The following is a 26,773-nucleotide window of genomic DNA, read 5'->3' as shown; positions in this document are numbered from 1 at the left end:
TCTGAGACACGTAATGAGAGAAATGCAACATAAAATGCTAATACACGGGAAAGTAAGAGGAGGAAGGAGTATAGGAAGTGTGTCATGGTTGAAAAATTTAATTGACTTGTTTAAATGCAGTAACATAAAAATTTTCGGAGCAGCGGTAGATAGAGTAAAGATAGTGATGATGATATCCAACCTCCGATTAGAAGACGGCACTTAAAGATGAAGATATGCCGATGACCAAGACATCAAGGACTGAAGACAACCTCAAAATGTTGCTATATAAACTAGACATATTTAGCAAACACTATAATCAGGACATTGGAAGTATCTCTGTATCTGTAGAGTAGGGAGTGTGAGTCAAGTGTCAAGTCCCACAGCACTTAGGCCACAATTGACCCATTGTACATTCTCTTAGGAAGTTGTCCTTAGTTCATTATCCATCCTGCCATTTCCAGGAAGGCGGACAAATCACCTGGTGACATCTCCCCTATATCGGCAGGTGTAGACCAAGGCTCGCCGAACGCATACTCTCTTATTGACGATAACTCCAGACATTCACATAGGACATGCTCGACAGTTTCGTCATCTCGTTCACACCTCCTGCATAGAGATGTGTCTACTAGCCCCAGTGTGTGGAGGTGTTTTCTTAGTTGACAATGGCCAGTTAAAAAACCAACTGTCAAGCGTAGGTTTTTCCTGGTCATTCTCAAGTACTTTTCTGATGCTGACTTCCCAAGGTTCCTTAGTGTTACCTTGGCCTACATCCTGGCCCTTCTTTCCATCTTTTCACGGTTTGCGTGTGGAAGTGACATTTGACAATTTCCGCGATTGTTGCAGTTGCCCAGCCAAAAAGATCACCAGGTCCTAAGAGTCTTAGGCCTGCCGCATTCCTAGCTAGCTGGTCAGCAATGCGGTTGCCTTGATTTCCGTTGTGTCCTTTAACCCACCTCAGGATGATGTTGTTACCATCCGAAGCTTGGGCTAGTGATTCATGACACTCCATTACTTGCCCTGCTGTTCAGGGTTTGTAGCGCTTGTCTGCTGTCTGTGCAGATTATTATAGTTTTGCCGGCTATACCTTTCCGGATTATCTCTTTTGCGGCTATGGAGATACCAGCCAGTTCAGTCTGAACTACGCTGGCATTTTTGCCCATAACCCATGACATTGGAAGTAAGATATGCATTGATGACATCTCTCTTGAAAAATTGCCGAATTTTAATTATCTGGGTTTATTTATCTTTTGTCTATGACCGAGATATTGATAATAAGTAAACAACTTTAAAAATAATATGCGTAATTTTAATAGGGTCAATAGGAACACACGAGAAAAAATACAACGATGTGCTTCAGGGGGCACGTAAAGCCGGTTCCAGTTATATAAGTGTCAGTAACACTAAAACCTTAGCCAGAAAGCAAATTGGCTGTAGTACAGCGAGATTACAAAAACAAACGGCTTCCAAAAGATAAAAAAAAATAGTTATACATATATGGCAACAAAACGTGGACCATAACAAAAAATATGAAAACAAAATCCTGGCTGCCGAGACGAGATTTTTGAGGAGTGTTAACGAGGACTGACAGAATGAACGACGTCCGGTTTCTGAAACTGATGCATAACCACTAACTGAAATGTAAATTAAATATTGAAACCAGGAAGACGTGAAGTGAAGGAATGGAATAGGCCAGAGGGCCTAACCCTAAGTGAAGGCTGTTGGTGGTGGATGGCTCTTCTGCCCACAAAATCTAAAACCATGAAATTTAGTCGCTTCTCCTTTAACAATTCAATACATTAAACAAACACAACAATATGATGAACTGTGATTAATACTGGGAATTTGAATTTTGACAATGTCAAAATGATGTTATAATAATTAATTTCGTATTATGTATTTAAATTTCAAATTAATTTGGAGTTATATTTATTTTCTCGAAAATAATTATTATAACGATTAATCAGTATTCTTGTTATTAGCTTATAAATATGTAATTATCCTGCGAAATCGAGCACTAACGGTATGGCTAGTCGTTATGACAATTACTTTTGAAAAAGTTATAACTCAGGACAGCGAAATTAATTTAAAATTTAATTAATACCAAAACTCGTTATAAACAATAAAGCTGACGTTTTGGCATTCTTAAAACTCCAAATTTGCAGTACCATTCACATTGTTTGCTGTTGTCTTTACGTAATGCATTTTTTGTTGATAAGGGACTTAATTTCGTGGTTTGAATATCTGCTAGTAAAAAGAGACGTAATCTTTAAGCGTGCTCGCTCTTCCGGTTGGGATCTATTGAGTAACAGCGAGCCGCAAGACCCGATCGCTTGTCGTACTATTCATCCTTAAGTCAATCCCATACACAGGTCGCACATTCAGTTGGATTTTAAACAGCTACGTTAAAATTTTTGTTCCCTGGCTGAGATCGACATCTAAAACGTAATTCGTGAATAATTGACAGCAAACATGAGGTATAAAACATGAAGAGGAAGCTGTAATAACTGGGCATGTGATAAGACATAAATATCGCCTCTGGCAACTTATTCTTCAATGAAAGGGGGATGCTAAAAGCGAGTGAAGAAGAAACACATGCTAGTATCTAACGTCCACAATGATATAGAGCAATAAAAGATTTTCTTTTCAGTTGGTAGGTAATTATTATGTAACATTATACAATTTTAATTACAATGATTGTGCTTTATTCCCAGATACAATATATCTCAGACAATATAGTAGGTTTATTTTGATATTAAACTGGTACTTGATTTATTTATTTCGCTACCACTATTTTATTAGAGAATCGTTTACTTCCTTTATTTAAAAACCATTATAAGAATGAATAACTGCCGATGCAACAATTTTTGTAGAACTAATTAATTAGTAAAATAAATTTTCACAAGGAAAAATTTTCCTGTGCTTGGCTGTATACCATGTAATACAAAAAACAGTAAAATCCTGTATAAAAGGTATATTTAAAAACCCTCAAAAGGGCCACATCAAAATCACATAACTAGTTTTCGACTGGTTTACCAGTACTCATCAGTGCTTACGTGCAATGTACATGCTAACCACCAATATTTTTGTATAGTATTAGTATTTAGTTTTGTATTTTTGATAGTATTTTTGTTAAATACTATCTTGGTGGTTAGCATGTACATTGCACGTAAGCACTGATGATGACTGGTAAACCAGTCGAAAACTAGTTATGTGATTTTGATGTGGCCCTTTTGAGGGTTTTTTAAATATACCTTTTATACAGGATTTTACTGTTTTTTTTTTTAAATAAATTTATTGTTTGCAAATGGTTTACCAAAATCTCAGTTTATTACATGCTATAACTTTCTCCATTTTTAACTAAATGAATGAATGATGACATGTCACATTTTAATGTCTCGTATTGTTTTTTTTTTATTAATCATTTGTGGTCAACTCCCTCAATTAGTGACCGTTTCTTAGCGATAAACTAACAAGTGAATATTTTTTTCTTCTTAATTTAGAACTAAGGCCTGTTGTGGTCTCTCCAGTGCCTGCGTCTCTGTCTAGCTCATCTTACGATATCCCGGATGCTGCATTGTTCTCTTATAAACTCATTCCTAATCCATTCTCTCATTTCTCGGTCCCTAAGGGTATAACTAGCAATGGATATCAGTGTTCTCATTTCAGTTGTCCTTTGGAGCTTTTTGCTCCAAAGGACAACTGAAATGACCAGTAGTGACATAGGTCACTACTGGTCTGACTCAGGTCTTATATATTCTTACTTTACTTCTTATGGTTGTTCCTCTAAATTAGATAATGTTGAAGTTTCTGCTACTGGTAATGTTGACTGCTAGATATTTGAAGTTCATAACTTACTCAACACCATGATTGTTTGGTGCTGTTAGCACCGTGTGGCTTCTTTGGATGTTAAGATATAGTTTAAAGTTAACATTAAAGTGATAGTGTGTGAAACACGTGATAAATGTGTAAATATGGTAGGAATATTTCATAAATTTAATAATTTTAGTTTGGTTTTGCATTAATGGTATTATAAAGAGAAGAATTAGCACACAACTTCAGTCGTTTATTGATTAACGTTCCTATATTAAAATAAACTTAATTTTTTGTACCAAAATCTATAAATAATCTCTTCATAATGTCTTTCCAACTACACAATGTTTTACATATCCTCGTGAGTCTATCGCTGATTACCGATTCATTAATAAATTTTCATTGCTGCAGGTTCTACGTCACTATGTTCTTTGTTGTTTTCTAATTTTTAAGCTTTAATAGCTTTTCAGTTAGAATTGGGTATTCTTATTTTAAACAACTTTTTCATTATGTTTATTCAATAGCAGTGCAGTTACTGAAGGTGGATATGAGCTATTATGTACCTCCGATTTCGTTGAACCTCCATCGATTTGCATGAAAATTGGTGAGTGGTTAGATGATACCTCAAAGAACAAAGATGACATGGTGCGAACTTGCGCTTTTACCCTGGCGGTGGACGCCACCCCTTCTCTGGGATGAAAATTATTTTCTTAAGGATAACCCCATAATTCGATAGACGGACAAGTTCAAAGCAAAATTTGTTATATAAAGTTATTAAAATAAATCAAAACTTTTTGAGTTATTAAAGATCAAAAATTTTAATTTTTCGTTAGAAAAATGCATGTTTTTAACTGATTTTTGACAAATAACTCAAAAACTATAAGTTTTTACAAAAAAGTTATAGTTATTAAAATTGAAGCTAGTAAAAACGAAATAAACTCCTTTCTAGAAAAACCTGTTATTGTTAACCAAAAGTGAGTTATAGGTAATTGAATGTTTATTTTTTCGGCGCGTACCCAACTCTAAATATTCAAGCTTAAATAAAGGGAAATGGTGCATTTTATGACATAAACTTAATTGTCAGAGTACTACGTCGGGATTCTGGCGTGTCGGTGTTTTGGCCGTCGGGATTTTGGCTGTCGGGATTTTGGGCGGCACCGCTTAGAAATATATATCAAATTAGCTCCTAAACGAGTCGATAGCATTAAAATTTATGCACCAAAAATTGTTCAAAATTTATCTTTTAAAAAAATGTTCCAAAAATGTTATTGTGTTTTTAAATAACTCCGTTATTTTTTACGATATCAGATTCACCTAAACACCATTTGAAACTTAATTCCAAGAGCTATTAAACTACGTTGAATTTAATATTTTAAACCCCTTACTTTTTTAAAAATAAAAGGTAAAATGGACCCGGCTACATGGTTCTCGGAGCAAAATTTGAGCTTTAAACGTTTCTGTCTCAGTTAATTTTTACCCTACAGAAATAGTAAAGGAGGTAAAATATTTGTTACAGAAAAAACTAAAATTTCGTTATATACCATTTTTTACGTGTATTGAGTATTTTTGGAGTTATTATCAAAAGAAAATGAAAATTACGATAATTTAAAAATGTCTGATTTTTTAAGTCATATCTTTTTTTTCAAAAATATGCATTCTAAACCGATCAAAATTGTTGAAATGATTACTTATGCTAATATAAGGAAATTCTTGTAAGGATTACAATAAATTATAATTTTTGTGGAAATGGCATATGTTTTATTTTTCATTTTTTTCCTAAAAAATTCGAAAGGGTTCTCTTATTTTCATCATAACTTGCTTAATTTTGAAGCTATTAACTTCTTCTGGTTCTCATTTGATAGGTATGCTGTATGCATCGTTTTCCCGTTATTTAAGCTTAAATACTTAGATTTGAGTACTCGTCGAAAAAAATATACATTCAATTACCCATAACTCACTTTGAATTAACATTAGTTTAGTTCTTTTGTGAGTAGTGTATTCAATTTTTTATTATCTTCAACTTTGGTAATAATAACTTTTTTGCAAAAGCTTATAGTTATTGAGTTATGCGTGAAAAATACCTTTAAAACATGCATTTTTTTGCGAAAAAATAAAATCTTTGATCTTTAATAACTCAAAATGTAGTGATTTATGTTAATAACTTTATATAACAAATTTTGCTTAGAATTTGTCATTCTATCGACTTGTAGTATTATTTTTAATACAATAATTTTCACCCCGCGATGGGGTGGCATCCACCCCCAGGGTAAAAGCGCAAGTTGGCATCATGTAACCTTTGTTCCTTGAGGTATCATCTAACTACTCGCCAATTTTCATGAAAATTGATGAAGGTTCAACGAAATCGGAGGTGAAAACCTTCAGTGACTGCACTAAGGTGGATTTTTCACCTGTTACTATTGATTTGTGAGATCGATTGAGCAACAGTCGGATTGTGCTGTTTTGTGTTGCTTTTATGAAAGATTTAAGTTAAAGCAAGTTATTCATTCAATTGGGAGAAATGCAAAAATCTAGTTTTATTGTTAAAAGAGTATATAACTAAAATTGAAATAATTTTTGTCACTTTTTAACAGTTTAAGAGTGTAAAATAATAATATACCTTTTCTGTTATCAGTTGTGTCGGCCTTGGATGATCTAAAGCGAGAAAAGATAGAAGCAAGGGACGCCATCAGATGGCTCGAGTCCCAGTTCCACCGCGGCAACCGTTTCTTTCGCGCCCAGCGCCCTCAAGAACGAGCTCCCATTCCATTTATCAAATACCCCAAGAAGAAAGACAAAGAGATGCACATATATATCCAGATAATCGAATGTTGCCATTTCCTTGCCGAGCAGCAAAAGGGCGCGTCAAACGTCGTCACGCTGCTTATTGGAAACCAAAACGTACTGTCGAATGGCGAAAACAAAGAATTCAGTTACGTCGGATTGGCGCAGTCGGTAGGAATCGCCATCGAATCCATCACTAGTTTCTACGGAAAATGGAAGAAGACCAAGGGCAAAAGGTGATGAGACTGTCTACGAGAATGATAACTGGACTCAGATTTGATAGGAAAAAGGCGAAGGCGTGTAGGGAAAACCATCGCAAATGCAGCCAAGGCGTGTATCTTATCTTTGGATTTATTTAATACTAATGAGAATTTTATGCTGTGGGAGTTTAACAATCTTAATATTATTTTTGGGAGTATTTCATATTATATTGTTCCCGTGTAGTTCTTTTGTTTTAATTTAATAATTAAACGATCAAATTGAGTATCATACATAATGTCTTATTTTTCTTTTAAAAATATCTTTCTGTAATAAAAATACCATTCCTTATAGAATAATTTTGACCGGTCTAATTAGACCCAAAAATAGGAGGTTACAATAATTCGCACCCAGCTGAAAGTTGATAGGATTATTCAAAACACAAAGGAAAAAATCATAAATATGAAATCTAAAAAGTCCTTATGGATTTGAACATCGGAAAAAAATTTACTCGGGGTAAAGTTTTATCATAAAATTAGTTCTAGCAAAAAATGTAGATTAGATAATTTCTGTAAAAAATGTCTTACTACTTTTTTTCCTAAGAGCCACCGTTGTTGAGATACAACGATTCAAAAAGTTGAAAGAGTTGTAATCGTCATAATATGTACACCACGTATATACATCACTGAATCTGTAATACAAGTAAACATACTAGATAACACTCATTCATGTGACATTGAAAATGATAATGAAGTATCAGGAGGATTCCTTAATAAATTTCATCAAAAACTAAGAAACTAAAGAATATGAGAAACGAGGATCTATTCGAGTTCATTTAAAGCTCATTTAAACTGCATTCGAGAAATCTTCATTATTTTTACGCGTCTTGACATTTTCCTTATGCTGTCTGCACACCTAGACAGTGATGAGCGCGATAATAATCTGCAAAAGATGGAAAACATAATAAGTTGTGAAATAAATAGAGATGCAACTAGTAGAGGTGAAAATTATCGATATTAACGTATAAATTTACATAGTTTCCCCATAGACATATTAAAAAGATCTTCCGTAAAAGATATAACTAGTTATGGAGATGTTGAAGAAGAAGTACGACAACAAAGTTTACAAGCAAGTAAAGCGGCGGGGTCTCTTAATGAAACAATCTGGAAGAACAAACACCTAAGACAAGACACAAAACAATAATCTATAAAGAAGCAATTAGACCTATATTGACATACACGGCGGAGACAAGACCTGACACATCTAAAACGAGACTACTAGAAACAACAGAGATGAAAATACTCCGACGAATATCTGTTAAAACGAAAACAAAGAATTCAGTTACGTCGGATTGGCGCAGTCGGTAGGAATCGCCATCGAATCCATCACTAGTTTCTACGGAAAATGGAAGAAGACCAAGGGCAAAAGGTGATGAGACTGTCTACGAGAATGATAACTGGACTCAGATTTGATAGGAAAAAGGCGAAGGCGTGTAGGGAAAACCATTGCAAATGCAGCCAAGGCGTGTATCTTATCTTTTGATTTATTTAATACTAATGAGAATTTTATACTGTGGGAGTTTAACAATCTTAATATTATTTTTGGGAGTATTTCATATTATATTGTTCCCGTGTAGTTCTTTTGTTTTAATTTAATAATTAAACGATCAAATTGAGTATCATACATAATGTCTTATTTTTCTTTTAAAAATATCTTTCTGTAATAAAAATACCATTCCTTATAGAATAATTTTGACCGGTCTAATTAGACCCAAAAATAGGAGGTTACAATAATTCGCACCCAGCTGAAAGTTGATAGGATTATTCAAAACACAAAGGAAAAAATCATAAATATGAAATCTAAAAAGTCCTCATGGATTTGAACATCGGAAAAAAATTTACTCGGGGTAAAGTTTTATCATAAAATTAGTTCTAGCAAAAAATGTAGATTAGATAATTTCTGTAAAAAATGTCTTACTACTTTTTTTCCTAAGAGCCACCGTTGTTGAGATACAACGATTCAAAAAGTTGAAAGAGTTGTAATCGTCATAATATGTACACCACGTATATACATCACTGAATCTGTAATACAAGTAAACATACTAGATAACACTCATTCATGTGACATTGAAAATGATAATGAAGTATCAGGAGGATTCCTTAATAAATTTCATCAAAAACTAAGAAACTAAAGAATATGAGAAACGAGGATCTATTCGAGTTCATTTAAAGCTCATTTAAACTGCATTCGAGAAATCTTCATTATTTTTACGCGTCTTGACATTTTCCTTATGCTGTCTGCACACCTAGACAGTGATGAGCGCGATAATAATCTGCAAAAGATGGAAAACATAATAAGTTGTGAAATAAATAGAGATGCAACTAGTAGAGGTGAAAATTATCGATATTAACGTATAAATTTACATAGTTTCCCCATAGACATATTAAAAAGATCTTCCGTAAAAGATATAACTAGTTATGGAGATGTTGAAGAAGAAGTACGACAACAAAGTTTACAAGCAAGTAAAGCGGCGGGGTCTCTTAATGAAACAATCTGGAAGAACAAACACCTAAGACAAGACACAAAACAATAATCTATAAAGAAGCAATTAGACCTATATTGACATACACGGCGGAGACAAGACCTGACACATCTAAAACGAGACTACTAGAAACAACAGAGATGAAAATACTCCGACGAATATCTGTTAAAAGTCTGTTTGTTGGATACGGGAGAGAAGCGAAAACATAAGAAGAGCATGCAATGCAGAAGACAAATGGATGAGTGACAAAACGGAAACAAGAGTGGAACGATCACATTAGTAGAATGGTAGAGGATAGGATAGTTACGAATAGCATGAGATAAGTCACCAAATGGACGTAGAAGTATAGGCAGACCAAGAAAAGGATGGTGCAATAATTTAGCAATTTAGGAGGCTAATATTACAGAAGAAACAGGCTTTAAAGCCTTCATACAAGAAGGAAGAAGAAGAAGACATGATGAAGGGTAGACCAGGCAAGGTATGGGCCGCTCTGTGCATCGAGGTGTAATGCCAATATAATTGGACAATAGTATCCTTGAGTGGTTTAGGAATCGTTGTCTGTCACATGCGCGGGATCGCTTTGTAAAAAAAGATAGACAGACCATCGATCGACTGCCCGCACGTTACGGTTTTTTGGCTCAGTATGCCCAATGACTTTCCCACCTTAAGACGTCTGTGACAGGAGAATTCTATAAAATTCTACTGTGACAGTAGTTGTCACACTCATCCAATACGTCTAAAGGTGGAAAACTATGTAATGTAATGTAAATTATACGTTAATATCGAGAATTTCCACCTCTACTAGTTTCATCTTTTTTTATTTCACAACTTACTGTTTTCCATCTTTTGCGTTAATTTGGCGGTTATTATTGCTCACTGTATTTACAAGATATATTACAATTTTGGAACTTCATAGTTCCTGAAGTTTACGAAAAATTTACAGAAGGATTTTTCGCTGTGAGACGTTCAGACAAATTTAGTTGTGAAACTTCCAACAGATCAGTCAATGATAAAAGCTATGAAGACATATTGAGGTATTGCTCGAGGGAGCAGTACGAAAGAGAGTATCATAAGTAAATTGATTTATAGTATGCATGCAAGTATAGTATGCAGTATAGTATGCAGTTTGTGCAAGATTAGAAGATCTCGCTAATGTTAGAATGGATACGACTGAGCAGCATGTTGATGCAAGTGATTCAGGAGTAAAAAAGATGCACAAGATATACGGAAACTTCTTGGGTGGTTCTCCACGCATGATCCTTTTCCAGAGGTGCAAGTGGTATCGTTAGTGATAATAAAATTAATTATTATAAACTTCGTGAAATTTTACCTTATCTCTATGTCAAAAATAACCGGGCTAACATTTAAAAATATTAAACGAGATGACATTTTGGCCCGAGAGTTACTGTTGTATTTGATGGCTATTACGATTTTACAAGAAATATTAAAACCGCAGAACAACGTCGTAGAACTACCGCACACTGTCACTAATAACACATGCTAGTAAAATCTTGTTGCATATCATCAAAAACAGATTAAAAACCTATCTACATTACCAAATACCTCAGGAACAAGCGGGATTTGTAAAGAGTAAAGGTACAAAGGAACAAATCCTGAACCTGAGACAACTCATTGAAAAGTCTAGAGAATTTCAAGTACCTATGATTATATGCTTCGTTGACTACCAAAAGGCATTTGATTGTGTAAGCTGGATAAATCTGTGGTCAATTTTAATAGAAATGGGCGCACCAATGCACCTGGTGACTCTTATTAAAAATCTGTACCAGTCTAATATAGCGACAGTACGACTAGATCAGAAGTTCTCAAACCAATTCAAGACCGAGAGAGGTGTTAGACAAGGATGCGTGTTGTCACCTGACTTATTTAACATTTATGGTGAACATGTCATGAGGATGGTTTTAGAAGGATGGGCCGGTGGAGTAACAGTAGCTGGTAGGAAAATCTCCAATTTAAGATTTGCTGATGACACTACACTTATAGCAGCAAATGAGCAAGAAATGTTAGATCTTCTGCGAAGAGTTGAGTACGAAAGCAATAAAGTTGGTCTGAAAATCAATAAAGCTAAGACAAAAATAATGGTGGTCGACAGATTTGACACTATTCAACTGACTAACATATTACAGGAATACCAGATAGTAAACACCTTTGTCTATCTCGGGTCTAGTATAACTAACGATGGTAACTGTGAAACAGAAGTTCGGAGACGTATTGGTATGGCAAAAAATGCGATGAGTCGCCTAACTAAAGTTTGGAAAGACAGATCTATCTCTCAAAATATCAAGATGCGACTGGTGAATGCCCTTGTATTCTCAATATTTCTATACGGAGCGGAGACTTGGATTCTTCGCGCATGCGAGCTCCAAAAAATTGATGCCTTTGAGATGTGGTGCTGGAGAAGAATGCTGCGCATACCTTGGACAGCTCATAGGACAAACGTTTCCATTCTAAACCAACTCAATATTAAAAAAAGGCTGTCCACATTATGTCTGCAACGAATTCTGCAATTCTTTGGTCACGTGGTTCGAAGAGGTGACGACAGTTTGGAAAGATTAATTGTTTCTGGAAACGTTCCGGGGAGAAGATCAAGAGGACGATCACCGACTAGATGGTCTGACCAAATAAAGCATTCAGCTGGAAACTCATTCTGCGAAGCTCTTAGAGCAGCTGAAGATAGAGACCAATGGAGAAACATTGTTAGGAATATTGGAAGAAATCACGATCCTCAGTAATGGGGAAACGACAGGAGAGAGAGACACCACGTATATACATCACTGAAGCTGTAAACATACTAGATAACACTCATTCATATGACATTGAAAATGATAATGAAGTATCAGGAGGATTCCTTAATAAATTTTAGACAAGGTGAAGACGGCGGGTTCGTTGGGAAAAATATTCCCATGAGATTTTTTTGCATAATCACATTCGTGAGACATCCCAGAATAAGGTTCAAAAAGTCGCTCACGTGAAAAGTGGGCCAAATTTTTTTAACAATATTTTTTAATCAAATTGCAAAAATCAATATTTTTGGCCCGGACAATTTTTTTGTAGGTTTTTTAGACTATTCTGGATAAAAAAGGTCTCTTATAATTTTTCTCTATAGTTGATCGTTTTCGAGTTATAAGCAATTTAAAATTGAAAAAAACGAAAAATGGCGATTTTCAAGGCTTAATAACTCGGTTAAAAGTTATTATTATGAAAGTCAGAAAGTGAGTAAATCAAAATTTAATGCCCCCCCTACAATTTTTGTCATTATTTTATTACTAAGCTGTTCTTTTTAAGTAATAATATTGAGCGCCATGCACGTGGTAGCCGGCCGTAAATGCTGAGTGCGCGAGAGATGCCACTCCGGCAGTCCAATTGTGCATCTTACTTGCACTCACATTTACGGCCGCCTACCACGTGCATGGCGCTCAATATTATTACTTAAAAATAACAGCTTAGTAATAAAATAATGACAAAAATTTCTTCGGCATCTTGTAGGGGGCGGCATTAAACTTTGATTTAGTCACTTTCTGACTTTCATAATAATAACTTTTAACCGAGTTATTAAGCCTTGAAAATCGCCATTTTTCGTTTTTTTCAATTTTCAATTGCTTATTACTCGAAAACGATCAACTTTAGAGAAAAATTATAAGAGACCTTTTTTATCCAGAATGGTCCAAAAAAACCTACAAAAAAATTGTCCTGGCCAAAAATATTGATTTTTGCAATTTAATTAAAAAAAATTGTTAAAAAAAATTTGGTCCACTTTTCACGTGAGCGACTTCTTGAACCTTATTCTGGGATGTCTCACGAATGTAATTATGCAAAATAATCTCACGGGAATATTTTTCCCAACGAACCCGCCGTTTTCGCCTTGTCTGTTTCATCAAAAACTAAGAAACTAAAGAATATGAGAAACGAGGACCTATTGCGAAGCTTTGGATACAATATTTTCATAAGGTTTTAATTGCAAAAGAGTTCATTTAAAAGCTCATTTAAACTGCATTCGAGAAATCTTCATTATTTTTACGCGTCTTGACATTTTCCTTATGCTGTCTGCACACCTAGACAGTGATGAGCGCGATAATAACCGACAAAAGATGGAAAACATAATAAGTTGTGAAATAAATAGAGATGCCACTAATGAAAGAGAGGTGAAAATTATCGATAAAAACGTATATATTTACATTACATAGTTTCCCCATAGACATAATAAAAAGATCCTTCATAAAAGATATAACTAGTTATGGAGATGTTGAAGAAGGAGTACAACAACAAAGTTTAAAAGCAAGTAAAGCGGCGGGATCTCTTAATGAAACAATCTGGAAGACCAAACACCTAAGACAAGACACAAAAGCAAGCATCTATAAAGCAGCAATTAGACCTATATTGACATACACGGCGGAGACAAGACCTGACACATCTAAAACGAGACGACTACTAGAAACAACAGATGAAAATACTTCGACGAATATCTGTTAAAAGTTTGTTGGATAGGGAGAGAAGCGATAACATAAGAAGAGCATGCAATGCAGAAGACAAATGGATGAGTGACAAAACGGAAACAGGAGTAGAACGAACACATTAGTAGAATGGCAGAGGATAGGATAGTTACGAATAGCACGAGATAAGTCACCAAATGGACGAAGAAGTATTGGCAGACCAAGAAAAGATGGTGCGATAATTTAACAATTTAGGAGGCTAATATTACAGAAGAAACAGACTTTAAAGCCTACATGCAAGAAGGAAGAAGAAGACATAATAAAGGGTAGACCAGGCAAGGTATGGGCCGCTCTGTGCATCGAGGTGTAATGCCAATATAATTGGACAATAGCCACTTTGAGTGGTCTAGTCTTTGTCTGTCACATGCGCGGGATAGCTTTGTAAAAAGAGATAGACAGACCACCGATCGACTGCCCGCACGTTACGCTTTTTTGGCTCAGTATGCCTTGTCTATCCTTAATATGTGTATGAGTTTCCCACCTTAAGACGTCTGTGACAGAATTTTTTAAAATTCTACTGTCACCGTGACAGTAGTTGTCACACTCATCCGATAGTCTAAAGGTGGAAAACTATGTAATGTAAATTTATACGTTAATATCGATAATTTCCACCTCTACTAGTTTCATCTTTTTTTATTTCACAACTTATTATGTTTTCCATCTTTTGCGTTATTTTGTCAGTTATTATTGCTCATAGATATATTACAATTTCAGAACTTTACGAAGTTGTGAAAAAAAATTTACTCTTGAAGTTTACGACAAATTTACACAAGGATTTTTCGCTGTGAGACGTTCAGACAAATTTAGTTGTGAAACGTCAACAGATGTGGTGATTGAGCAGTCCATGATAAAAGCTATGAAGACATATTGAGGTATTGCTCGAGGGAGAAGTACGAAAGAGAGTATCATAAGTAAATGGAATACGATGGAGAAGAAATGCATGAGGAAGAGGAAACGGTGGACGAAGAAGCAGACGAAATACACATTGAAGTCTCAAAAGCGCCAATAGAGGAACTCGAGGAAGTAATACAGAGGAGCAAAAATGGAAAAGCTCCAGGAAAAGACGAAATTAACATGGAACTTATAAAATATGGAGGAAAGGAACTGAAGGAAAAAATACTATCACTATTGAAAAATGTATGGAAGGAAGAGAAGATGCCGGCGGACTGGGAGATAGTGTAGGTAATAACAATACATAAAAAGGGAGACCAACAAATTTGTGAAAATTATATAGGGTGAGGCAGATAAAGGGCCTATTAGAAATATCTCGAGAACTAAGGTAAAGAAAATTATGAAAATTGGAATATAGGGGTTTTGAGGTGTGAACTATTTAATGAAAATATTTTGGTCTCTTTGCTACTTCCGGTTATACCGGAAGTTGATTGTAACTTCGTTTTTTTAAATGGGACACCCTATATATTTTTACATTTTTGGATTCTCCTCGATTTCTTATTTCTTAAAATATAAGGTTTTGTAATATTATACAGGGTAGATTAAAAGAAAATTACGTTTTTTTATTAATTTCGTAGCAAAATTCACACCCTGTAGAATTGTAGTAGTTTTACATCAAAATCCATTTATATGTTCAAATGATTTTTAATATGGTCTACTATTGTTACCAATTATTAGTATAGCTAAATTTTGAATTTTAGTATACAGGGTGGGTCGAAACTCGGAATGTGTATTTTCTGAGTTTTCTTAAATGGAACACACTATATTTTATAATTGTAATGAAATGGTATTTTATGGTACTTTTTAATTTTTTTTCTTTTAACCTCTTTCTAATAGCATTCCCTATACCCAACTGCTTTAATTTGTGCTTAATTGTTAATCGCACCAATAATCTTAACTACGTAGATATTTTGATGGCTCAACCATTATTGGCAATTTTAAGTATCAGTCTCGATTGAATATTTTTACGGCCAACCTAATAAAATTTCAGGTATTTTGTGTTGGAATTAATGTTTGGCTTGAATCACCAATAACTCACAAATTGAAGCAGTTAGATATAGGGATTGCTCAAGAAATTAAAAAGTATCCTAAAATAACATTTCATTACAATACTAAAATACAGGGTGTTCCATTTAAGAAAACTCAGAAAATACTCATTCTGAGTTTCGACCAACCCTGTATACAAAAGAGGAAAAATTTAACTATACCAATAATTCTTAACGTAGTAGACTATATTAAAAATCATTTGAACATAAACAAAGTTTATTATGTAAAACTACTACAATTCTACAGGGTGTGAATTTTGCTACGAAATTAATAAAAAAACGTAATTATCTTTTAACCTACCCTGTATAATATAACAAAAACTTATATTTTAAGAAAGAACAAATCAAGGAGAATCCAAAAATGTAAAAATATACAGGGTGTCCCATTAAAAAAAAACGAAGTTACAACCAACTTCCGGTATAACCGGAAGTAGCAAAGAGACCAAAATATTTTCATTAAATAGTTCACACCTCAAAATCCCTGTATTCCGATTTTCGTAATTTTCTTACTTTGAGTTCTCGAGATATTTCTAATAGGCCCTTTATCTGCCTCACCCTGTAGAGTAATAACATTACTAAGCACAACGTATAAAATTTGACTTCGATAATAAGAAAAAGATTGTCAAAGATCACCAAGAAGAGAGTGGGACAATACCAATGTGGATTCACAGAAGAAAGATCGACAATAGATGCTATACAGACGATAAAACAAATAATGGAAAAAACAAATGAATACAAACTAGAATTAGAAATGTTATTCATCGACTTCAAACAGGTATTTGATTCGATTAAGAGAAAAGAACTAATGATTGTCCTGGAAAAATTAAAAATCCCACATAAACTCAGAAAATTAATAAATATGAACTACCAAAATTAGCATATAGACGCGAAGAGGCGAGACAGATGAATTAATTATAAATAAATGAGTGAAACAAGGAGATGCCTTATCCACGACACTGTTCAATCTAGCTTTAGAATATCATCATCATCTTTGGCGCTACAACTCTTCGTGAGTATTTGCCGCGTTTACTATTGCCTTCCATGTTTGTCGGTCCTGTGTCACTAATTCCCATTGCCGCACTCCCATTTTCTCTAGATTTTGACTGGACCTGATTTTCTTTGATCTTTCCACCTTTTTCTAGGCCGCCCTACAGACCTTCTTCCATCTGGCCTTTCCCAGAACACATTGTTTATAAGGCGATTGTCGTTACTGCGTATCGCATGCCCTGCCCATTTGAGTCTATTAGCCTTTATATATCTGACTAGATTTTCTTTTCCGAATAGAGACACTAGCTCGTTATTGTATCTGCGCTTCCATTAGTTTGTCGCGCTGTCTCTGCAAGGGCCATATATCATTCGAAGGATTTTACGTTCCCACACCAGAAATTTATTTACTTCTCTTTTTGTTAGCGTCCATGTTTCGCTTCCATGCGCGACTGCTGGTCGTATTATGATCTTATATATCTGGATTTTTGCACCTCGTAAAAGAAGTTTTGACTTCATAGATGTTTCATTGCAAAGAAAGATCTGTTTCCTGCCATTATTCGCGTTTCAACTTCTCGCTCTAATTTGTTGTCATTTGTGATTGTTGCTCCTAGATATTTAAATTATTTAACCACTTCGAAGTTATGATCGTTTATAGTAATATGTTGCCTTAGTCGCCGTCGTTCTTGTTTTGAGAAGACCATGTATTTTGTTTTGTCTTCATTTATTTTTAGACCGATGTTTAATGCAGCTTCTTCAAAGCTCGAGAAAATATCCTTAATTTCTAATGTTGATTGTGCTACTGCGTCTACGTCATCGGCAAAGGCGAGTATGATTTTTGCTCCCCGAGCAGTTATGTCTGGTCTGATGAATGGGGACAACGGATCTCCCTGTCTCAGTCCAGAATTTACGCAGAAAGCATTTGATATTTTCCCCCTATTCTAACTTGTACAAAGGAGTTACTTACACACATTTGTATTACCGCAGCTAGTTTCTTGGGTACGCCGAGCTCGATCATTGCCTTCCATAATGTTGCACGATTAATTGAATCATAAGCCTGTTTGAAGTCTATAAAGATCTGATGAACGTCCTGATTATATTCCCAATACTTTTCAAGCATTTATCTTATTGTAAATATTTGATCAATAGTCGATCTGCCATGCCTGAAACCACACTGGTAGTCACCAACTATTTCTTCGGCGTATGGTACTAATCTTTTTAATAATATCGAAGCCAATATTTGATACGTAGTGTTGATTAGTAAGATTCCTCTGTAATTCATGCATGATTCCTTTTTTCCTTTCTTGTGTATTGGTACAATAATACTACCACACCATTCTTTCGGCATTATTTCTTGTTGCCAGGCCTTTTCTATTAATTGATGGATTCTACTTATGAGTTCATGACCGCCTGTTTTAATTAACTTTTTTCATAAAGTTCTCCATTGTTTCTTTTAGTAATCTTCTATCTCCCGTATCTATTGTCATTCCATGTACTATAACATTATTTTCTTTTCGTGCTCTATCGAGTCTTTCAAGGCGCACTTTTACATCTTCCAGTTCTTTTTTCGTATGTTCATTTTCTCTTCGCACTTCACTATTCTCTTGTCTTAATTCTTCTAATTCAATTCTGAGTTCCCTTATTTCTTCTCCGTATTGCCTTTGCTCCTCTTTAATTTCTTTTACGTGAATTTTCAGATCTTGTGTCTCTTTCGTTAAGTTTGATATCATATTTAATATTTGGTCTATTTTGTCTTCCTTGTGTTCTTTTTATCTGAGGTTCTTGATACTTTTTTGCTTTTCGAAAAAGACTGCTCCTCATTTTCTCCATATCTTTTCCGATTATCGTCTAATGTGTAATCGTCGGGGGTCATTTTCTTACCGAAATTGCTTGCTATAAAATCACCCTCCCGACTCAACGCGTCGAAGGAAGATGATTTTCTCAAGCAATATGTTTCTCTTTCGAATGTGTTACCCCTAAATTGAATTAAATTAAATTACTTTACGATATTTTGGAACAGTTTTATTCAACAGTTCCCACCTTTAACTTTCAAAATTCCAGTTTCTGGAGCTTGTAATCAACTTTCTATGACCTACTTTTTTAGTCTCTAATAACCACTATATAGTAGTATTAATTGCTATAAAGTCCTATCAATAATATAACTTCGGTTATGAGTTATACCCCGCTACGTTATGAACTGCTATTACCATACCACTACTCAAATTGTGCAAACTGTCAATATCAATTTGTGTCTCTATCATCCACTGCAAACAGTTATCGAATGTTGTACAATTATATAAAACTAAACAAGCAGCTACAATCAACCAAATTCTGCAGTTCTAAATAAATTATTATGGACGTTAAAATAGAAAAAAATAATCAATGCCTTTGAGATGTATACACAGATATGTACACAGATGTTGTATATACAAATAGTCCAGAGAAATAAGGTTTTTGTCGGGACACTTAAGCAGCCAGGTTGCAAATGAGTTTTTTAGGTATTACCTAATACAATATTATAAATACAAAAGTGCCCGTCACAGTTCGGACGAGAATTTTAGTTATTAACAAATAAGTGTCAAAAATGGCAGTTTTTCGTTTAAATCGCTACAGGTAAAAATAGGGTAACTAAATATCTTATTTAGAGCATTCACATTTTAGTAGATGGGCAAAGGTTCAAAATGGCAGTTTTCGAATTTTGGTATGATCATCTGTTGCTTCGCTAATTACAAAATAAAACTAAAATTTCGGAAATAAAAAATTTGCTATAACTTTTGCGAAAATAAACTTAAGACTTTAATATTGCATGAAAAGTTGAGACAACCAGTACGTATCATGTACAAAAAATTTCAAGACGATTCGTCAATTAGCTTAAATTTTATTCAATTTGTTTATCCCAAAGAGCTTTTTTTTCAATGTTATTGTTCAGAAAATAATGTTGATGCATCAATTATGTGGAAACCACATAAAAGAAGAACACTTGTATTTTCAAAGGATTTAAAAAAATTAATAAAAAGTCATTTTTATCACCCCGAAAACATTTTGCTAGAGTATTTAAGATAAAGAGTCATTTTTGGCTTAAAAACAATTTGAATAGCTTTGTTAATAATATAGTCAATAGAGTCAACTCTATAATAGAGTAAATCTACTTTTGGATTTCAAAAGCTGGTATTTTTACACGAATTTTCAAAAAAACTTTTTGCCTAGGTTAATTGCGGTCAAAGTTATCCGTTTTTATTATTTAATTCAGTGTTACTTCTATATACATAAAATTCTCCTATAACAGTATTAGTTACCATTCTCCTCCGAAACGGCTTAACCGATTTTTATTAAATTTTACACGTATATCTTATAAGACTGAGAATAGGTTTTAATCTATTTTTCATACCTATAAATTATAAGTCGTGTTGTCCCCCTGACATGTTTTTTATTTTTTTGGACAAAATTATCTACCTTAATTTTGCATGGTGTATAATTAAAAAATACATACAACCCTTAATTTTCACTCTTCTATCACCAACCCCTATTTTTTAATAGCCATCTATATATTTACATCTATAAAATTCTCCTGTCACATGTGTTAGTTGCAGTACTCCTCCGAGACCGCTTGACCGATTTTTATGAAATTATATATGTATATTAGGTAGGCCTTAGAATCGGTCGTAATCTATTTTTCATATCCCTGAGTGATAAGGGGGTTCCCCTAACGTTTTGCAATATTAGGTGGGGATATGTGTACATAACGTACTCTACAAGACTACGAGTACATACAAATTAAAAAAATTATGATCAAAATCCTTTAACAAGCTCCGGAGATATTAATCGCAGCATAATGTTTGAAGAATCAATTTCATTTTTTGACTGCACGGATTTCAATAATTCCCCTCCACCGACCACGAATCGATTCCGTTAGGACGTCATTTTTACAGCTTTATTAACCCATTTGTTGAAGTTCAAAATTTACTCAAACTTTTACACATAAACTATATACCTTTAACTTCAGAGTGGCGCTAGTAAGGTTGCTTAATTGTTATAAACAAAGTAGCTGTGAATTAAATAAAAGAAGTGACTATTTTTGACTGTAATTAACCTAGGCAAAAAGTTTTCGTGGCAAATTCGTGTAAAAATACCAGCTTTTTAAATCCCAAAGTAGTTTTAGGCTAGAGCTAGAGTCAATATTAACAAAGTTATTCAAATTGTTTATAAGCCAAAAATGACTCTACTTTTGTAAAATGTTTTCGGAATGATAATAATGACTTTTTAATGATTTTTTATATACTTTGAAAACATAACTATTCTTCTTTCACGCGGTTTCAACAGAATAGCTATATCATTATTATTTTCTGCAAAAAGCTCTTTGGGATAAACAAATTGAAGAAAATTTACACTAATTGACGAATCGTCTTAAAAATTTTTATGCATTATATGGAATGTTTGACTCAACTTTTCGTATAACATGAAAGTCTTAAGGTCATTTTCGCAAAAGTTATAGCAAATTTTTTATTTTCGAAATTTTAGTTTTATTTTGAAATTTCTGTCATTTGAAAACTGCCATTTTAAACTTTTGCTCATCTTCTAAAAAAAGGATACTATAAAAAATAAGATATTTAATTACGCTATTTTTACCTGTGGCGATTTAAACGAAAAAACTGCCATTTTTGACACTTATTTGTTAATGACTAAAATTCTCGTCCGAACTGTGACGGGCATTTTTGTATTTATAATGCATTAGGTATATAGTACCCAAAAAACCCATTTGCAACCTGGCTGCTCAAGTGTCCCGAACATGGTATATTTTTACCTTATTTCCCTAGCGTAAAATGGAGGCTGAAATTTCGATGAAAACAAAAGGTTACCAACGATTAAGTAGTTCGACGCAACTGCTAAGCACGATCAAAGGGAGGACAATGCACTAAGCACAATGTTTGAGTCGTGTGTTGAGAGGTGAAAGATGTGAATTAGTCCAAATTATATTAGAAGATATAGTACAGGGCAAAAGAGTAGGAAGACCCCAGAACTCATGGTTGGAGGACCTTTCGTGTAGTAGGTTCCAAAACTACAATTACCATTTGAATGGCCAACCTTCGAAAGAAGAAGGCACAATAAGGAGAATCAATGATAAGAAAATTGTCTACGCAAAATAGCAAACTGTTACCAACTGTTGAAAACACAAATTTGTGAGTAATTTTACAAATTTGATGCATTTTCCTTTCAGAAATTGAATAATATATGTAGACTTTTCTATTATGCTGAAATCTTGCCAATTAAAATGAATTGTTTATTAAAAAGAAACGTTAATAAAATCATTTTTTTGGTAAAATTGTGGCTTATTTCCCATTAAAAATTGTTTATTAAAGTTTAATTTTAATATTTTTCTCTCATAGTCCAGAAAGCCACTGCGCATCCGCTAGGGAAAATATTCTGATTCGGATTTTTGCACAATCTTTGCAATCTTTAATCGATGATTTTTTTAAATGAGAATAGGGGTCGTGTGAAAGGTCATTTGAAAGGTTCTTCAATTCTCTATTCAGTAATGTAAACATATACATAATTATTTATACAGGGTGTCCTTCTACTTCTTTTTTTGTCAAATAATTTAATTTAATAAAAAAATTTTGGACACCCTATATAAATAATTATGTAATTGTTTATATTACTGAATAGAGAATTGAAGAACCTTTCAAATGAGCTAGCACACGACACCTATTCTCATTTAAAAAAAATCATCGATTACGTCATCACGTCCAGATGAATGATGTCACTAGTATACCATATATGCCACAATATATTTTTCCTTAAAGTCGCCGGTTTACGAAATAACGAATTTATTCCTTTCATTTGCACCATACTGTCGGTGGAAAATAGTGTCGCGCACGCTTGATTAGCAATTAAAAAAACAAAGGAGTTTTGAATATTGTATTGTAAAAAACTCATCGGGATTTCATCAATAGATGTTTAAAGAATATCTACCTACTTTGGCAACATTCAAATTTTCAGTTTTTCACATAGTTTTTGAGGGTTAAAAATGGCCGATTTCGCAATTTTCAATTTTTAATCTCTTATATGTCAAAAACTATTATTTTTAGAGAGAAGTCACTAAAGACCTTTTCTGTTTGGAATGATCCAAAAAACCTAAAAAAACTTTTTTCCATGTAAAGAAAAATAATTTTAGGAAAAAAACCAAAAAAAAACGTATAAAAAATTTTTGACCACCTTTTGGTCCTGGCAACATGCAAATTTGTTAAAAGGAGTCCTTTTTGAGTAAGATTGTGCAAAAAATCCGAATCAGAATATTTTTCCGAGCGGATGCGCAGTGGCTTTCTGGACTATCATTCATTATTTATTAGTTCTAGATACCACTCTGCCCTTCTCTCTTAAAGATCGAATGTTTTTCATTTTCTTAAATTTTTCTGATTTATATTCTTAATCTGATTCATTGTTTCTATTTCCGTTTTTGCTGTAACGGAATTACGTAAGTAATTACATAAGACCAAAAATTACTCACGTCAGTGATTTATGGATTTAAAAAAGACTGAAGACAAAGAATAACAAAGAAATGGAATTATTTTTAAGGCCCAAGTACCTATTACAACTTTAGGGGTGATTATTGTATGTAATACACCGACCCAATTGTCAACCTCACCTGCATATGGTGAATAAAGCAGTACATACAAGGTTTAGTTCCGATTTTCGAAAGAGTGATCCTCCTACAAATAAATAAACCTCACACCAAACTCAATCTGATTCAGGTTTATTCACCAACGAACACGGAACGGAAGATGAAATAGAAATGTTTGGGCAACATATTGATAATGCCTTGAAAATTACTGAACAGGAAAATCACTATAACTAGGTACTTATGGGCAACATTTAGAACCTTGAATTGAGGAACTCTAGTGAAATGGTGGATCGGTTAGTACAATTTTGCCAAGAACATTTTTTTTTATTTATTAAACACCAATAAGATGCTTAAGGACATTACAATCTGATCAAATAATGTGATCAATGAGCAACTTATTTCTAACCTAAATTACTACTAAAAAACTTAAGACTAAGGATAAACTCGATAGTACCCCCTAGGTTCTGTTAATATATTGCACAAATTTTAACTTGTACCATCACTTGCACCGTGCACTATTTTTCACTTAACTAACTCGAAGAGTTTCTTCCTCTTGAGTCTTCTAGCTAGATCCGTGTTGTCGAGGAGCTGGATGGCCTCAACATTGACGTGTTGAAGAAGTCGTTGTTCGTGACTCTTGGCAAATTTTTCAATGGTCTTGTTAACAGTATCCATGTCTAGGTCCCTATGGAGATCACTGTTCCTATAGTACCATGGAGCGTTGACAATGCTCCTTAGCACTTTGTTTTGGAATCGTTGAATGATAATTAAATTTGTATTACTAGCGCAGCCCCATAGTTGGATGCCATATGTCCATATAGGTTTTATAATCTTTTTATACAAAAGTATTTTATTGTAGATCGAGAGAGTGGATTGTCTTCCCAATAGCCAATACATTTTTTTATACTTCATGTTAAGCTGTTCTCGTTTCTTTTTAACATGGGCCTTCCAGCGTAGCCTAGCGTCTAGTGTAATACCCAAATACTTTGCGGTGTCGGCATATGGTATCTGAGTATTATTTAAGTTAACAGGAATGTATTGATTTTTCTTGTTTGTAAAATTTATATGCACTGACTTCATTTCGTTTAATTTAATTCGCCAGCGTTTAGTCCACTCGTTAAGTCTGTTAAGAGATATATATAATTTTCTTGCTGCTTCTTCATAGTCTTCACCTACGGCTAAGACGGCAGTGTCATCAGCAAAGGTAGCTATTGTATTATGTTGTACTTCAGGGATATCACTAGAGTATAATAGGTATAGGACCGGTCCTATCACACTACCTTGTGGTACCCCGGCATTGATTTCCTTTAGTTCCGAGTAGGCATCTTCTTGCTTAACCCTAAAAACTCTCTCTGATATATAAGATTCCAATAATTATGTGTATTGTCTTGGCAAAATCCTGCTTAATTTGTACTTAAGTCCTTCGTGCCATACCTTATCAAAAGCTTGCGCCACGTCGAGGAAGACAGCGGAGCAAACTTTCTTTCCTTCTAGCGACCTCTCTATTATGTCCGTTATTCTATGGACTTGGTCGATAGTTGAGTGACTTTCTCGAAACCCAAACTGGTGTGATGGAATTAGAGCCTTAGCATCTATGAGAGGTTTCAACCTTTTCAGCAAAAGCTTCTCGTACAGCTTTGAAATTACGGGTAGCAATGAAATCGGTCTGTACGATGATACTGTATTTGGTTGTTTTCCAGGTTTAAGGATCATTATGACCTCAGCCACTTTCCATATCTTGGGAATATATCTTAATCTGAACGAGGCATTTATGAGATATGTCAGTTTTACTATGGCTTTTCTAGGAAGTTGTTTTAAGATTTCCCCAGTAATTAAGTCAAACCCAGGTGCTTTCCTGGGATTGATGTTTGATTTAATTTCGTCGGCCACTTCTTTTGGGGTGACTAGTTTAATTTCACCTTCTTCCTGTCTGGCATTTTCCCATTGCAGTGTGTTATCACCTTCATTTGGCTGGAATGTTTCCTGGAGATATTCAGCAAATTTATTAGCCTTCTCTAAATTGCTTTCTGCCCAGCTTCCATCTGTATTTCTTAGTGGGAAATTTTGCATTATCGGTCGTTTTAATTTCTTAGTGGCTCTCCAGAGGGAATAATCAGTTGTGCTATCATTTGTCAATTCTCTTAGATAGTTACTAATTGATTCGTTTTTATTTTTTTTAATTTCTCTTTTAAGTTGTTGTGTAGCATTATTCAGTTTTGTTTTATCAGATGGAGCTCTAGAGCGTTGCCAGATCCTTCTGAGTTTTCTTTTCTGTTCGATTAGCTTTCTAATTTCTTTAGGGTAATTATTACCTTTAACTCTATGAATCAGTTCAGGTGAGTTATTCCAAGCGGCTTGTTGAACTTGTTTAACAAAACATTCCGTTTCTTCATCAAGTTCATATCTAGTTTTTAGTGAAACTTTGAGATTGATTGTTTCTTCTAAGTGAAGCTGAAAACTCCGCCAATCTGTTAGCCTATTAGTCAGTTTAGGAGGTGGCTGGCTTTGAATAACAGTATCACTAACTGTGAGAAGGATGGGTGAATGATCGGAGTTCATGTCCCAAGCTTCTTCAATATGTAAATAATTAACAGAAATATTTCTAGTTATAAAAAAATCAATCAGGTCTGGAATTTTGTTGGAATCAGTAGGCCAATAAGTCGGTTTACCTGTTGAAAGTGTTTCACATTTTAATTGCTTAACTGCCTGCAAGAGTTCCTCCCCCTTTGTTGTAATTAACCTAGAACCCCAATGGGTGTGCTTGGCATTAAAATTGGCCAAGAACATGAACTTTTAATCACACACACATTCTATAAATAACCAATGAGACGGTTCGAAGCAGTGCAAACATATCGAGCAACAGATGTCTCATCCGACCACATTCCACTAATCGCGGATATTATACTCAAACTTAAACGCATCAAGAAATATCATAAAAGCCCTAGATTAAAAATAATTAAATTGAAGGATCCTGGTATAAGAGCGAATTGTCAGCAAAAAATATCAGAGCTTTAATAAATCGGATACTAGTATCGAGGACGTCAATCAACAATGGAAGCAGTGCCGGATTAATAATCATGGGGTCCCTAGGCAACCCGAGCTATAAGGCCCCTTAAGAAACCTACGCCTTCTCCCTCCAAAACCACGGAAAACTTCTTCATCTCCGAGCGATATTCCATAGACATAAGATGTAACGGTGACAGTTTTTAATAATTTTCATTTTTGAAAATGACCGTTCGCGTTCGCCTGTTGCATTTGTAATCATTATCGTAAGATAAGTCTTAAAAGCTACTGACACATTTGGAAACATCGATTCGAGTTTGTTCTCATGAATGAAGCAGGAATATATTGT

The 26,773-nt window shown here is 34.3% G+C and overlaps 1 protein-coding gene across 2 annotated transcripts in view; it reads left to right on the top strand.

The window, feature by feature from the left end:
- Window positions 1–8,459, top strand: part of LOC114331928 (nonsense-mediated mRNA decay factor SMG5) — a 122,294-nt gene extending 113,835 nt beyond the window's left edge. For both annotated transcript variants that reach the window (XM_050646335.1, XM_028281620.2), the window contains exon 6: window positions 6,425–8,459. In XM_050646335.1, coding sequence (XP_050502292.1) covers window positions 6,425–6,813 — 389 coding nt within the window. In that variant the 3' untranslated portion in view covers window positions 6,814–8,459. The remainder of the gene's footprint in view (window positions 1–6,424) is intronic.
- Window positions 8,460–26,773: the final 18,314 nt, after the last annotated feature.

Source organism: Diabrotica virgifera, chromosome 1 (assembly GCF_917563875.1).
Source record: "Diabrotica virgifera virgifera chromosome 1, PGI_DIABVI_V3a".
In the NCBI taxonomy this organism is placed as follows: Eukaryota; Metazoa; Arthropoda; class Insecta; order Coleoptera; family Chrysomelidae; genus Diabrotica; species Diabrotica virgifera.
The sequence above is the reverse complement of the archived record's forward strand: the minus strand, read 5'-3'. Positions and strand labels throughout refer to the sequence as shown.